Source organism: Mustela nivalis (genome assembly GCF_964662115.1).
Source record: "Mustela nivalis genome assembly, chromosome: 1".
NCBI lineage: Eukaryota > Metazoa > Chordata > Mammalia > Carnivora > Mustelidae > Mustela > Mustela nivalis.
Window position 1 is genome coordinate 139,487,688 of NC_139020.1, and position 15,629 is coordinate 139,503,316.

The 15,629-nt window shown below is 36.6% G+C and overlaps 1 protein-coding gene across 2 annotated transcripts in view; it reads right to left on the reverse strand.

Annotated features, from left to right (window-relative positions):
• Positions 1–15,629, reverse strand: part of NGLY1 (N-glycanase 1) — a 56,600-nt gene that overhangs the window by 37,924 nt on the left and 3,047 nt on the right. For both annotated transcript variants that reach the window (XM_082712623.1, XM_082712624.1), the window contains exons 2-3: positions 7,430–7,544; positions 2,544–2,789 (exon numbers count right to left, since the gene is read on the reverse strand). In XM_082712623.1, the coding sequence (XP_082568749.1) occupies positions 2,544–2,789; positions 7,430–7,544 (361 nt within the window). The remainder of the gene's footprint in view (positions 1–2,543; positions 2,790–7,429; positions 7,545–15,629) is intronic.

A 15,629-nucleotide genomic window follows, 5' to 3' on the forward strand; every position in this document is an offset into this window, starting at 1 on the left:
GTCTATTTTAATTATCAATTAAGTACACCCACTCAAAATAGGCAAGGCAGGGAACATAGCTGTCAAATTCTGTAACATAATAAATAGTGGTGATGAATGCTTAAAAAACAAAATACTTTTCTAAACTATGCATTCCAGTGATCCATGGATAAACAAGACTTGGTGATAAAAAATAAGATTAATTCTAATTTCTCTGAAGGAACTCAGAAAAAGATATTGTGTCCCAAGGACTAGAGAAATAAGAATTGGTAATAGACTGCCTACTAAAAGCATATGTTTTTGGTAAAGTTTATTTTCCTCTAAACTCTACATTTGTTTTGTCAATAAAATGACATTTTGTTTTTAGTTTAGAATACAGAGGCTTTCTAGTGATTATAGTTTTAAAGGCTTCAAATTATATATGAATTACAAGGTTAAGGAAAAAAGAGGGGTGCCTGGGTGTCTCAGTCAGGTGGCTGCCTTCAGCTCAGGTCATGATCCCAGGGGCCTGAGATCCATCCCTGCATCGGGCTCCCTGCTCAGCAAGGAGTCTGCTTCTCCCTCTGTCCCTCCTCCTTCTCATACTCCCCCAACAAAATAAATAAAATCTTTAAAAAAAAAAAAAAAGGAATGAAGAAAAAAAAGAGGTTACAGAAGAGTCAGAAAATGTGAATTTACCTCCTCCCTCAGAACACTAACAAAATACTACTTAGTCCAGGAAATAGCTATTTTGTAAAATAAAATGTTTTTGTGTATTACACGCTTTTCTGAAAAGCTGATTAGTACTGTGCATTTTAAATTGTAACAATGAAATTCAATCTTAAAAGGAAATCTTAAAAGATATATTCTAACACTATAGTTAGAAAACAAAAGAAACAGTGCTCAAAGTGAAGTTAAATGTGCTTCTGTTATCAACCTTAATTGTAAAACTGAGGACAACCTCAGGTATTCCAATATGGAACACACATGCTCACAAGACGGGCACAAAAAGAATCCACTGGGGCACATCTTAGATTTACTTTTTATTTCACTTTTTAAAAAAATTGTTGTATAAGTGCATAACATATTAGAAGTATATAATGTATAAGGAAATAGATGCTGGGTTATATACTCAACATTTTATTACTGTTAAGTTGTGTAACCAAAAACCACTCTTCTAAGGAATGGACAGACTAGGGTCACTATTATGTCACACTGGAGTTAAGTAGTTACATTTTTCTGTTACTCTGTGAATGAAGCAGCTCAGATACAAAAAGAATTATTATTACCAAGAGCAAACCTTTATAATTTACAAAGTCCTTTATAGTTTATGATGTTTTCACATATGCTATCTCATGGAATACCCACAGCCACTTAGTATCATTTCTAGTTGATCAGACATATCCAGTAATAGTTTCTAGAAGACATTTGTAAACACTAGCTGTGAAGCTAATTAGAGGAGAAAATATTTTCAAGACTTAAAAGTTAATCTAAGTAAATTGAAACACAAAGAAATATGTTTTAGAGGAATTAATTCTCCATTTAAAAAAAAGTCTGGAAGCCAAAGGACAGTTAACACTGTCTCTTCCCCTGATAGCCTTTACCATCTTTATTCTTTATTTTTTAAAGACAAGCTTAGTGTCTTCTCAGCATAAACAAAGAAATTACCCCCAGGGAAGTGAGGTTAAGGACTCTGGAATTACTCAACTGGAGAAAATTAAGGGTAGATTTAATAACTGACTCTCTAATATAAGGTCTGCTTTATGGAGGACGACACTGACAAAATGTTTTATGAAAATTAAAATAAGAGGATACGAGTTGAAGCTGGTTAGTGATAAAATTACTATAGGAAAAAAAAAAAACAAAATGCGAAATCTTTCTGAGTGAAAATTCAGAGGAAAACTTAAGCACCGCTATCAAAAGGAATTTTTGTAAATAGGACAGTTTCCTATTAAATAAGATCAGTTCAGTGTATCAAGGATGCCTGTTAAGAGAAGAAAGTTTGATTGCAGTTCTTCAGAAGCATGTACTGCATATGCCACTAACTGAACTTCATTAATCTGGTGGCACCCCCTCAATAAATTAATGCATTATTATTTACCTTAAAGAGGCTGATTTCTTTTACCAAACTGAGGGGTTAATAATGGTTAGGCTATTGGAATTAATAATGTTCATAATGAATGGCAGCAGGTAAAATTTAGATCAGAAGTACCAGTGCAGTAGAGGTTTGATTGCCATTGTCCAGCAAGTCTGTTACTCTGGTTTTAGGTTAAAGACATATGCTAATTAATGTTACTGATTTACGTACCAAGGCAATGGGTACATTTATGAATGGTAAAATGATGAAATGCCCAAGAAGCAATGAACCAAAAGTTAAGATTTAAAAGTATAAAAAAAGATAACCATTTTCCCTACTTTGTTACAAATTTGACAATTTTTTAAAGACTGAAGGAAATTTGGATGAATTACAATTCTAAGAACCAACAATAACAAGAGCAAAAATTCAGGAATAAATCACACATATTTCAAAGCTTTTGCTGTTTCAATACTTTGAACGGTTAAGAAAGGTTTAATTCTAACATTACCGTTGAAGCAGTTGGTGGATTTGATGACTGTCCTTCACTGTTCCCTGCATGCTGGGTTAACCCACTAGGATTTGAAGGCTGTGTTACAGGAAGCTGGGTACTGGATGCAGGTTGCTGAGATAATTCAACTTTGTAACTCTTATTTGATCCATCCAATCTGCTACTTCTCTCTATGGCAATTAGGTCGCGAATTTTTTGCAGCTGTTCCACTGAAGCTTTTTTGGGAAAGATAAGATGTGTTTCTCCCTGGAATTTATAAAATTGGGAAAAATTTTAACCTTTGCTTTATACTGATAGTCATATATATAATGAAATCAATACTATAGAATACCTTATAATTTTAACAATCATTTTCTTTTTTTTTTTTTTTTTTTTTTGACAGAGAGAGATCACAAGTAGGCAGAAAGGCAGGCAGAGAGAGAGAGAGGAGGAAGCAGGCTCCCTGACGAGCAGAGAGCCCGATGCGGGACTCGATCCCAGGACCCTGAGATCATGACCTGAGCCGAAGGCAGCGGCTTAACCCACTGAGCCACCCAGGCGCCCCAACAATCATTTTCATTTCCTACCATTATGGTTTGTTTTTTTTTTTTAACAGTCAAAGGTAAAAAGTATCTATATATGAACCAGGAAGTTAAGAAAATTGGTCTCCTCCTTTGCAATATAATGCTTAGCTTATCTGATTGGTTTAAAGGCCATTAGAAAAATACTTTCTTTTAGGAATAATAAGTGACAAAGTCTCATAAGAATTATAAAAATGCACATTCTTATCTTCTCTGCAATAGTATATGATACTACTATTCTCTGTGAAATTCCCTATGAAATAATAGTAACTACTAGAGATGTAGCCATACAAAATGATCTGGGGTCAAGAAGTTTGACTCTCCAAACCCGAGACTTTGAAGAACAGCTACGTGATTAGAAGTCTGGATGGGGGAAGGGGGTCCACTAATTTTTCCTAGAAAACAAAAAGTACAGCCTGGTGGTCAAGCCAAAACTATGGACTGTTAACAGTAATACAAAGGTAGTCCAAACAAAACAATCAAGCAATGAAAATCCCACTCAAGTAGTGATTCATTTAATGAATACCCATAATATAATCAGAGTGCTTTAAGACACAATAAACATTACAACAAAGCTCACAATGTGAAACAAATTACAAAACAAAAAAAAGTTAAATGAAAAATCTTCAATCAAGTTTCAAAGCTGTGAGAAACAACAGTGTTAAAATAGAAATTATACCAAATGGATATGGGATAAAATATTGTTAATGTGCAGTAGACAGACTTGTAGATTTTAAGCACTTAAATTAAGCTCCACAACAGAGAATGATCTATTTCCCTGGTGATGGCAAACCTTTCAGAATCAACTGACCATTATATTTCTCATTAATGACATGAAAATAAATTTCATATGAATCCCTTTTAAAAGGCTTTCAAAAGATGCCATTAAGCTCCATATATTCATTTCCCATAAAAGTTATAAAAACAAAACTATCATTTATTGTATTCATGTGTTCTAGGTGCTATGATAAACTTTTATGTATGTTATCTCAAGTAATTCTCACAACCATCCTGAAATGTAGGTATTAGGTTTACCTCTATTCGTTATATGAAATTATGAAAGCTCAGAAAAGTAAAATTATCTGCCTGATGCTACAGACTAATTGTTGGAGTAAACCTTGATCATTACATTAGAATTAACTACATCTTAGACTGAACAGGGCCCAAAAGCCATAAGCTTGTACTAATAGTTGGAAGTGTTGAGCAAAAAGTGAGTATTTCTACAGCAGTGATGGCATACATGATTAGCAAAAATTGGATCACAATGATTTCCCAACATTAGAAAGGAACCACCCCACATCTCTGATGAGGTTTCTCTTCAGAAATCAGGTATCTTGGCTGAAACCAAATATGGAGGTTTCCCATCTCATACTGTTAGTGCCGCAACACTGAGAGAGGCAGAAGACACCACGGGCTGAAGTAGAAATCCAGCATAACAGGGATCTATGTTCAGTCCATACCTCAGAGAAGGCCCTGATAAGACAGAGATGCTACTTGTGCCTTGCTCCCTTCCCTTCTAGCTTTACAGAACCAGTTTTAAAAGAATGTATGATTATGGCTAAAGGGTATGTACCAAAAAGTTTCATCAACTACACTGTCTTTTCACAAAAAGACAAAATTAGAGGCTTAATGCAAAAGGACAAAATTACAGGCTTAATGCACTAGATCTAATAACAGTTTAAAAAATTAATGAGAATTCCAGTATTGAACAAAATCTGTATTTCTCAACATATTTTTGCGAAGACAATTTTCACTATCAGATGCTAAGCCAACCTGGCTTTGCCCACTAAGTGCTGGTAATATCTTCCAGTCACCAAGACAACTAACCCCCGCCCCCCGCCATGGGACCTGGCGAGAATCACTTCACTCAGCAAGCTGGCTGAGTCACATATTCATGTGGATCCCAGTCTTTCTCAACCTCCTCAAAATCTTCACAAAGAATGTAGCCTCAGAGGCAAGTAGGCCCAAAAGTGCCCAAGATTTTAATATACAACGAACATTTTGGGACGGGTCTGAGATTCCTACTTAATTTTCAGCTTACTAAGTTTCTTTCTAATGGTAGAGTTCAGTTGCAGTTCCATTGGTTCCTTCTGCAACTTAGCCACACTGATAAAACATTTACTGCAGATGGGTCCTGAGGTGTGAAGTCTAATGACAATCAGAACCTTGAAGTATAAATTAGCGTGATCAAAACATGTTAATCTTTTCTGAAACTTGCTCCACTTGTGTCAAATACTACTCCAGCTCTCAGTGTGGCTTGTTACCTGGCAATGGTGTGACCAACCTTTGGGTCTGGCTGAGATGGGTTTTCTAGAATGCGGGATTTTTAGTCCTAAACCCAGGACAGCCCTAGGCAAACTGGGATGGTGGTCATCACACGCCGCACTCAAATATTTGTTGAATGAAACAACAAACATGATTCCACAGAATATGTGACATTTCAAAACTGAGAAATCAGTACAATTTCCAGTTGTCATTTACTAAATTTTTCTGTCATTTAACTCAAAAATCTGTATTTCCTTTAACGAAATCAGCAATGTTCTCAATTTTGCCTACTATACTTCAAAGTTCTTTATGTTCAGAGGTCTGTAACTAATAAGCAGATGACAACATAACTTCTATCTCTAGGTTGACCTTTCGTTTTGAGTTATGGACTCATATATTCAACTGCCTACTTTTTATCTTTACTTGAATGTTTAACAGTATATAGGTTATAATTATCCAAAAGAGAAGTAGTGATTTCTCCTGACATCTGCTACACACTCCAAGATGTCTCAATCTGAATTAATGGTACGTGCATCCATTTAGATGCTCAAACCAAAACCTAGTAGTATCCCTGATTCCTTCCTTTCCCTTGTACCCCACATTCATCAGCAAGTCCTGCAGGCTCTTCTTCAAAAAAAATTCTAGATGCCTCTACTTTTCCCCCATCTTCACTGCTATTAGTCTTTAATTCAACAAATGTTTTCTGAGTGCCTCAATGTGTTCTAGGAGCTAGCAACAGAGGGGACAAAAATACAAAAGGCTCTGCCCTCAGGGAACTTATACAAACCATTTTTGTTTCTCCTTTAGGCTGATAAAAGCTTTCTAACTGGTCTCCCTGCTTGATCCCTTGCCCCCATCCCAGAACATCCAGAACATTCTCTATACAGCCGCTAATGTAATCTTTTAAACATTCTTCCCTGCCTAAAACCTTCCTATGGTTTCCCATCTCACTTATAATGAAGTCCAAGTCTTTATCCCCACACCCTGGATTCTGCTGGCCTGTGTAGCTACTCTCTGTGCCAAAGCTAATCCTACTAGAAGTCTGTTGCACATCTGAATGCTTCTGTTTGAAGTACTCTTACCTGAGGGCTTCTTTTCATTTAGTTCCCAGCTCAAATATTATCTCCTGAGAGGCCTTTCCTGACCACTCATTCTTACATAGCTGCTCACCTCTACAGCTGCTTTTTAGTTTATTAGCACGCCTTATTTTCTTTTTTGCACTCATCTTTGCTTTCACGTCTACTGTTGTCTAACCTATTAGAATCAGGCTTCATGTGAGATGGGATCATTTTCTCTAGTTCACTACTATACCCTTCAGGGCCTGAAACAGAATCTAGGGAGAAAAGCAGAGAGGCAGGAAGGAAAATACTTCTTATGGCAACTCAGCATATCTCTTTTTAACAATTTCTATAGCCTTGACATTTCTGATTGCTATGCATCCACAACCTGGCTCAAAGTCTTTCAATAGTCCATAAACTAGAAATGGTTAAGCATATATACATAAAGAAAACTGACAATATTGATAACTTTCATTGTGTCATAAAATTAAGCTATGCCATAAGACTTGAGAAGATGAAAACACTGAACTTTTATTTTGACTAAAAAACAACAAAAAAAGTACTGACATTCTTCTCTTCTGTCACAGAAGAAATCCCTTACATGTGTCAACTTAACTCAGCTTTTCTGCATTTACTCTTTTCAATTCTTACTGGAGACAGGTGGTTAGACCGTGCTAGTATTTATGTATACTTACAAATCAGATTTTTGCCAAAAGTCTAAAGTGACCCACAATTTGGTCTTTGGGTTGTACGTCTGACCTTCCTGTTCTAAAAAATTAACACGTGAAAGAATTTTTCCTGTGGGAGAGTTGTTATACTTTACTGTGATTTCATAATTATTTACTGTAACTTTTAAATATCTAATAGGTGAAGAAGTAATTAGTTCCACAGATTTTCAAAATAATGTATTAATTTAAAAATATATCTTATTTAGATATTTATCCATCAACATTATAATAAATTCTTTATATGTGAACCAGGGAAAAGAAACCCTTTAACTTACCTCTTCAAAGCCCATTTCAAATAAACATTCAACGGCTCCTCTAACAGGTAAGAGTCTAGTAGAAAAAGCTGTGTTTCCAATCCGGATAGATCTATATTTTTCATCATTAGGGTTTCTGATTTAAATAAAAAAAAAGTATGATTATATACAACAATTTACACGTTCCAAAGTGTTTTTGCACTCCTTTTTACATTTTATACTGGCTATACTGGCTACGAGGTAGTAAGGTTCCCAGCCTTAAAGAAAAAGGAAGCACAGTCCAGAAAAATAGCCGGATTTTGTGATTCTTACCTCAATATACAGTTACTACCACCTTACTGTTTAATTTCAGAGCTAATGATATTAATGCTTCCATAAGGGAAATCCATGCGACATGTTAATTCTATGCTGTTAAAGCCACATACCTTTATGAGTTTTTAGGTTGCTAAGAAAAAAAATCTAGATAAGCTCCAGACATGGGTGCAAGTTTTGCCTATTTTGTTCTGATTGATCAATCAAGAATGGTGCCTGATGCATATAAATGGCAGTTAATAAATACTTGTGAAATGAATGAATAAAAGAAACTAAGAAGCTTTACAAAAAAGGATCACAGTTCCTCACTTTACCCCTGACAAATACAAATCCAGGTATACCTTAGAGTCAGTTGATTTTCTTTCTTCCCTAGACCAATGATTGTTTTTATACTAAGTTCTGCTTCAGCTCAAGATACATTTTTGTCAGAGCCAAAAATTATTTTTACCATGATTAAGATTTTGGTATCACATGGGATGAGACCAGCATATGAAAAACTTTGATATTTTTAATAACCTTGATAAATCAGAAAGGCTGTATTAAAAAAAAAAACAGAAAAAAATACAAGGTTAAGATAACCACAGTATTGGGGTACCTGGGTGGGACAGTCAGTTAAGCATCTGCCTTGGCTCAGGTCATGATCCTGAGGTCCTGGGATCGAGTCCTGAATTGGGTTCCCTGCTCAGTGGGGAGTCTGCTTCTCCCTTTCCCTGTGCCCTCCCTCCCCGCTCATGTTCTCTCAAATAAATAAATAAATAAAATTAAAAAAAAATAATGATACCATTTATTATACTTTTATTACACAAAGGAACTTCAGAACATAATTTAGGATGGTGAAATTTTTTTAAATTTTATTTCTCTGTCAGAGAGAGAGGGAAAGAGAGAGACAGCATGCTCTCAAGGACAAGCAGGGGGAATGGCAGGCAGAGGGAGAACCAGACTCCCTGCTGAGCAAGGAGTCCGATGCTGGACTTGATCACAAGACCCTGGGGGATCATGACCTGAGCCAAAGGCAGACACTTAGCTGAATGAGCCACCCAAGAATCCCGATGAGCAAATTTCATATCTGATACAAACTCCCTTGCAATAGTAGTGGCTTCCATTACCACTATTCTAAGAAGGAGTCCATAGGAAGGAGTGCTGAGGCCATCTGTCTGGGGTATGGAATGGTGATGATGGACAAATGCTAGCAACTGCTAGCAACCATTTAGCATTTTTGTCCTAATTTGTAGAAATTTCAACATATTTCACATTTGTTTTCTATCAAGCAACTCTCTATTGCCAAACTGTCATATATATATATAAATCTTTTTTAAACTTTTCTTTAATTTCAAAAACTGTACAAGTTTATTACAGAATACTCAGAGATAAAGGTCTAAAATAGTATTATTCAAAAGGTCCACAGACTGGTGCCCACCTGTAAACTCCTTGTTAGTCATTCATGAGAAGTGCAGAAATTGAGACTACTCAGCAATTTTATAACAATTTGCCATGACATTTTTATTATACTTTACAAAGTTACAGAGCCACAAAAAATTGGAAATTAAAAATGAACACTGTTCTTCAACATGGATGGTTAAAAAACACAAAGAAAAATATATGTGCCACTCTTTTATTCTTTGTTTTAAATGAGAGTTTCTTAACCTTGGCATTATTGACATTTGAGGTCTTTGTTGTAGGGACTGCCCTGAACACAGCAAGATACTTAGCATCCCTAGCATTTATGCCACATTATATCATAAGTGTGCCTCCTTTTCTTACCACTTAAAAAACATTAAACTATACAATATTCTTACTTTATCAAGGCCAGTTATAGATAAATGAAGCATGATATTCAACACATTTTACAGGGTCATAACCATCAGTACCACCAGGATGATAGAATGTACTGGTGCAAAACTGCCTGATTTTTTTTTAACCTATTTTTCCCCCCAATAGCTCCCAGATTTTTACAAGATCAGTCTTTCTCTGGCTTTAATTTTATATTTTTTCCTCCCTCTTTCACCACTGTTTAAAAATTCTTATAAAACCTAAACTAGTTGATCTGATACAGCTTATTATTTTGATACATGTTTAAAAGTAACTCTTGATACAGCTTTTCTGGTCTAGTCTAGTCAGCAATTTTCTGTCTTTTAACATTATGGGCCTCACAATACCATTTATCTGTTTTTCTCACTAAAAAAATAATGCAAACAAAAGCAAACCAAAACGACCAACAGTAATGTCTGGCTACCCAAATTCTATCTTCCTGTTTTTAAATATGCTGAGTACACCAGCCATAGCACTGAACATACAATAGTGCCAAAAGTTTGTCCTGAAGCCCTCAAAGGCAGAGGGAATTTGGCCATAAAGCCATCAGAGCTCAAATCCAACAGATCCCATTCCCTGCCTCTGGAAAAGTACAAACAAACACTTTCTAAATCTCTAGCTTCACAACATCATCCCCAAGTATCTACCATCCTTGAACTCGTTACTATTCTCCTTATCTGGCAGTGGCTAAAGTAGCCCTAGGATCACGTTTATTTTTGCTTCATTTTCTTCTTTCATTAACTTAATTTCCTCTGTAGATTTTTCTCAAGTATTTTTTGCTGTAATAATTCAATGTGTTTTTTTCTACCTCTGCTGACCCTTAACTATTTCTGCAATTTGTAATATTTCTCTTGCTTGTTTGCAATAATTTTTACCTTTTTTTTTTTTTTTTTTTTGGTGTGTTTGTTGGACAATGTTATAAAGAATGGGATCGTGAAAGGGCAGCAAAATGTCCTGCACCTCACTACCACTTTGAATACATTTTGCTGTCTTTGTTTTTATTACTGAATGGTAGAAAAAAAATCCATGCTTTTTACCTTCAAAGTCAGAACCTACCATATATTTAAGATCTTAAGACACACTCGGGGATCTGAGTGGCTCAGTCAGTTGAGGGTCAGGTTCTTAGTTTCGGCTCAGGTCATGATCTCAGGATCATGGGATCAAACCCTCAGGTCAGGCTCTGTGCTCAGCATGGGGTTTGCTTGAGATTCTTTTCCTGTTCCTCTCACTTCTAAATCCCACTCCCCCACCCCCTTCTCTCTAAAATAAACAAAAAAATAAAATCTTAAAAAAAAAAGATTTGTTTCTAAAAGACTTTATTTGAGAAAGAGTGAGAGCATACGCGCATGATTGCACATAAGCAGGCTCCCCACTCGGTAGGGAGTCCAGATGCAGGGCTTGTTGAAGGGCTTGATCCCCTGACCCTGGGCTCATGACTTTAGCCAAAGGCAGACACTTAACTGCCTGAGCCACCCAGGCACCCAAAAAAGATCCTAAGACATGTTAACAGTAGGTTTCCCAGAGGTCACAACTCAGAGAAAAGAAAACCTTCAATGTTTCTATTTTAGAATTTCAGAAATGCTGGTAATTAAATATATTTAGCCATTTACTGGCCCTCTACCTCTTTAGAATTCATAATCTTAGAAAGGGTTTACATAAATAGAAATCTAGTACACAAGAGATCCTATAATCTTGTATTTATTACTAATCACCAAACCATCTGGGAACCATCTCTGATTCTAACTCTACCACTCTATGTAGCTGACAAAAAGGGAACCACATACATAATCTAGCTTGTTCAACATGAAAAAAAACTGAATAATCTCTTTTGCAACAATCCTATAATGCAGGCACTTTTCTTTCCTCTTAAAATTGAGGAAACTGGGGATGCCTGGGTGGCTCAGTTGGTTGAGCTGCTGCCTTTGGCTCAGGTCATGATCCCAGAATTCAGGGATCAAGTCCCGCATTGGGCTCCTTGGTTGGCGGGGAGCCTGCTTCTCTCTCTGCCTCTGCCTGCCACTCTGCCTGCTTGTATGCTCTTTCTCTCTCTCTTTGACAAATAAATAAATAAAATCTTAAAAAAAAAAAAATTGAGGAAACTGAAACCCAGAGACTTTACATAAATTGCCTAGAGCCACATTTCTCTTAGGAAATGGCTGACTGGGATTCAAACTACTGGTCTGATTACAAAGCTTACATACTCTCCACGATACAATATACCAACAAACTCACCAATCCTCAATTAACTTCCCTCTCTCAATTTCTCTAGTTGTCAACAGTCACCTAGATTAGAAAGCTGAAGTTATTTGAATTATTTTGTCTCCTCTACTCATTGCATTCTGTCATCAAGAACTGCCAATCCCTGCCTCTGATTGTTCTTTCTACATTCTATCCCCAATTATGCTTATGATTACTGTAATAGCTTCACAAATGAAACCCATGCTTGTGCCTTACATCACTATTCTACATGAAACTCCTTCATGTTTCTCTTTGACTCTAGAAAGTAAAATTATTTTCTCTTGCCTCTTATGTCAAACATATGTTCTCTGCTATTCCTTGAACCTATCCCATCTTACCAAACCTCCATTCTCAAAACTCTTCCACACTAGGTCCCTCTACTATCTCCAGACATAAACATGTAACTTCTTGAACACTGTCTTTCAATTGTTCTCTAGATTTAATGCTGTGGCTACTTTCCATACTTGTGTTCTTCTCCTAAACATAACTTTTTTCTTGGAAGAAACCACTTTCCATTCTTGGCCCTTCCCAACCATACGCAGTGCAGTTTGTAACCAATAACTGTGTGCAGTTTGCAAAGGAAATCAACCATCTTTTTTAAAGAATGAAAGGAGCAAATTATCTATGGAACACATGCTAGTCAAACTATTATGAACTTTGCAAAGTAGATTAGTACTGAGACAGCTCATCTTTATCTAGAAGTTAGTGAACTAAAAGAAAAAAAAAAAAAGGTAAAAAGTCTCAAACCCATAGCATATCGTATTGAATTAGCTTACATTTTATTCTAGAATTTCATTAGCTTTATGACTCTTAGTTGGGGAATAAGCAAACATCACCTGAAGCAGAAATCTGAAATGTAATCAAAGATATTATCTTCATTTGAGTGCAGTGACAAGTAATGCTGTTAAAAAAACAAAACAAGGGGTGCCTGCGTAGGTTGGGTCATGATCTCAGGGTCCTGGATCAAGCCCTGTATCAGGGTCTCTGTTTGGCAGGAAGCCTTCTTTTCCCTCTCCCTCTGCTGCTCCCCCTGCTTGTGCCCTCTGACAAATAAATAAAATCTTAATTAAAAAAACAAAACAAAACCAAAACACCTACTAATGAAATTCTTATTTCAGCACTTATTTCATAAGATACTATGTCAAACCCAGAGGCAGGAACAAGATTTATCAAGACAACATCCCTGACATAGTCCCTTATCTTTAACACCAATCAATTTCCCAAAACAGCAAAAGGAACAGAACTCTTAGTTTTCTCTATTCTTAAACAAGTCAGAGTAATGGATCTATAAGGTAGTGTAGTTAGAATAAAAAAGAGATCAGAGGTTTTTCTGTTTAGAGGTTAACAAGTCACTGGACTTAGAAGTGGAAAAAAGAGTGTTTTCTAACTTCCTGAAGCCTAAAGGAATTTAAACTCTAATTTAAGAGCAGGGACTAATACTACTGTAAGCGCAGCTCTGAGGTATTACAGTTTTGAGTCTAGACCACTGTAATAAAGTGAACATTATACTAAAGCAAGTCAAACGAATTTTTAAAATTTCCCACTCCATACAAAAGTTATGTTTATACTATTCGGTAGTCTATTAAGTGTTTAATAGCATTATGTTTTTAAAAATTGTACATACCTTAATTAAACATACTTTAATGCTAAAAAATGTTAACTACCATACGAATTTTCAGTGAATTGTAATCTTTTTGCTGGTGGAGGGTTTGCCTCAATGTTGATGGCTGCTAAAGGCTGGTGTCGGTGGGGCAATTTCCTAAAACAAGACAATGAAGTTTGCTGTATCAATTGACCCTTTCTTTCATGAACAATTTCTCTGTAACATGCAATGCTGTTTGATAGAACATCTTCCAAAATTGGAGTCAGTCCCCTCAAACCCTGTTGCTGCTTTATCAACAAACTATGTTATAGTCTAAATTCTTTTTTGTCATATCAACAATCTTCACAGCATCTTCACCAGCAGATTCCATATCAGGACACCACTTCCTTTGCTAATCCATAAGAAGCAACTCTTCATCCATGAAAGTTTTATCAAGAGATTGCAGCAATTTAGCTGTATCTGTAGGCTCCACTTTTTTTTTTTAAAAGATTTTATTTATTTATTTGACAGATATAGATCACAAGTAGGCAGAGAAGCAGGCAGAGAGAGAGGGGAAGGGAAGCAGGCTCCCCGGCTGAGCAGAGAGCCCAAGGCGGGGCTTGATCCCAGGACCCTGGGATCTTGACCCCAGCTGAGGGCAGAGGCTTAACCCACTGAGCCACCCAGGTGCCCCTATAGGTTCCACTTCTAATTTGAGTTCTCTTGCATTTCCACCACATTTGTAGTTCCCTCCTCCACTGAAGTCTTTCCTCAAAGTCATCCATGAGGGTTGGAATCTATTTCTTCCAAATGCCTAATAAGGTTGATATTTTGACCCCCTTCCATGAATCACAAATGTTAATGGTATCTAGAATGAGGAATCCTTTCTAAAAGTTTGTCAACTTACTTTGTCCCGATCCATCAGAGGAATTATTATCTATGGCAGCTATAGCTCTACAAAATGTAATCATTAAAGACTTGAAAGTCCAAATGACTCCTTGATCTATGGGTTGCAGAACGGGTGTTGCAGAATGGGTGTTGCAGAATGGATGTTAGCAGGCATGAAAACAACATTATGTTACTGTACATTTCCATCAGAGCTCTTAGGTGACCAGGTGCATTGTTAATGAGGAGTATTTTGAATGAAATCTTTTTTCCTGAGCAGGTCTCAACAGTGGCAGTCAGTAAATTGCATAGCAAATAGATGTGCTATCATCCAGGCTTTGTTTTTTCCATTTACAGAGTATAGGCCAAATAGATTTGGCATAATTCTTAAGGGCCCTAGGATTTTCAGCGTGGTTAATAAGACGGACTTCAACGTAAAGTCACCAGCTGTATTAACCCCTAACATAACATCAACCTGTCTTTTGAAGTCAGATATTGACTTCTCTTTTCTAGCTATGAGATTTTAGATGGCATCTTCTTCCAATAAAAGGCTATCTGGTCTACACTGAAAATCTGTTGTAGTGTAGCCATCTTCATGAATCACCTTAGCTAGGTCTTCTGGATAACTTGCAGCTTCTCATCAGCACTTGCTGCTATTTGCTGCTCTTTTGTGTTATGGAAACAACCTCTCTCCTTACACCTCATTGACTGACCTCAACTAACCTGCAACTTTTCTTCTTCAGTTTTCTCACCTCTCTCAACCTTCAGAGAACTGAAGAGGTAGGGCCTTGCTCAGGATTAGGCTTTGGTTTTAGGAAAATGTTGTGGTTGGCTTCATCCTCTATCTAGACCACTAAAACTTCTTCCATTAGTAGCAATAAGGCTGTTTTGCCTTCTCATCATTTGTGTGTTCACTGGAGTAGCACTTTTAATCTCCTTAAAGCACTTCTCTTAAAAAACCAAAAACCAAAAAACAGAAAACAAAACAAGAACTTCTCTTTTGCATTTGCAACTTGGCTGTTTGGTACAATAGGCCTACCTTTTGGGCTATCATGGATTTTGACATGCCTTCACTAAGCTGAATTACTTATAGTTTTGGGTTTAAACTGAGAGACGTGCAGCCCTTCCTTTCACTGCAACACCTGGCCACTGCAGGGTTACTGATGGGCCTAATTTCAATAATTATTGTGTGTAAGGACACAGGGACGCCTAAGGAAGAGAGAGGGACAGGAGAAGGGCCAATGGGTGGAGCAGTCAAAACACAAACAGCATTTATAGATTAAGTCTACCATCTTATGTAGGTGCAGTTGGTGCATCCTAAAACAGTATTAACATCAAAGATAACTGATCACAGAAGAAAGAAGATGTGGTATACATAACCACAATGGAATATTA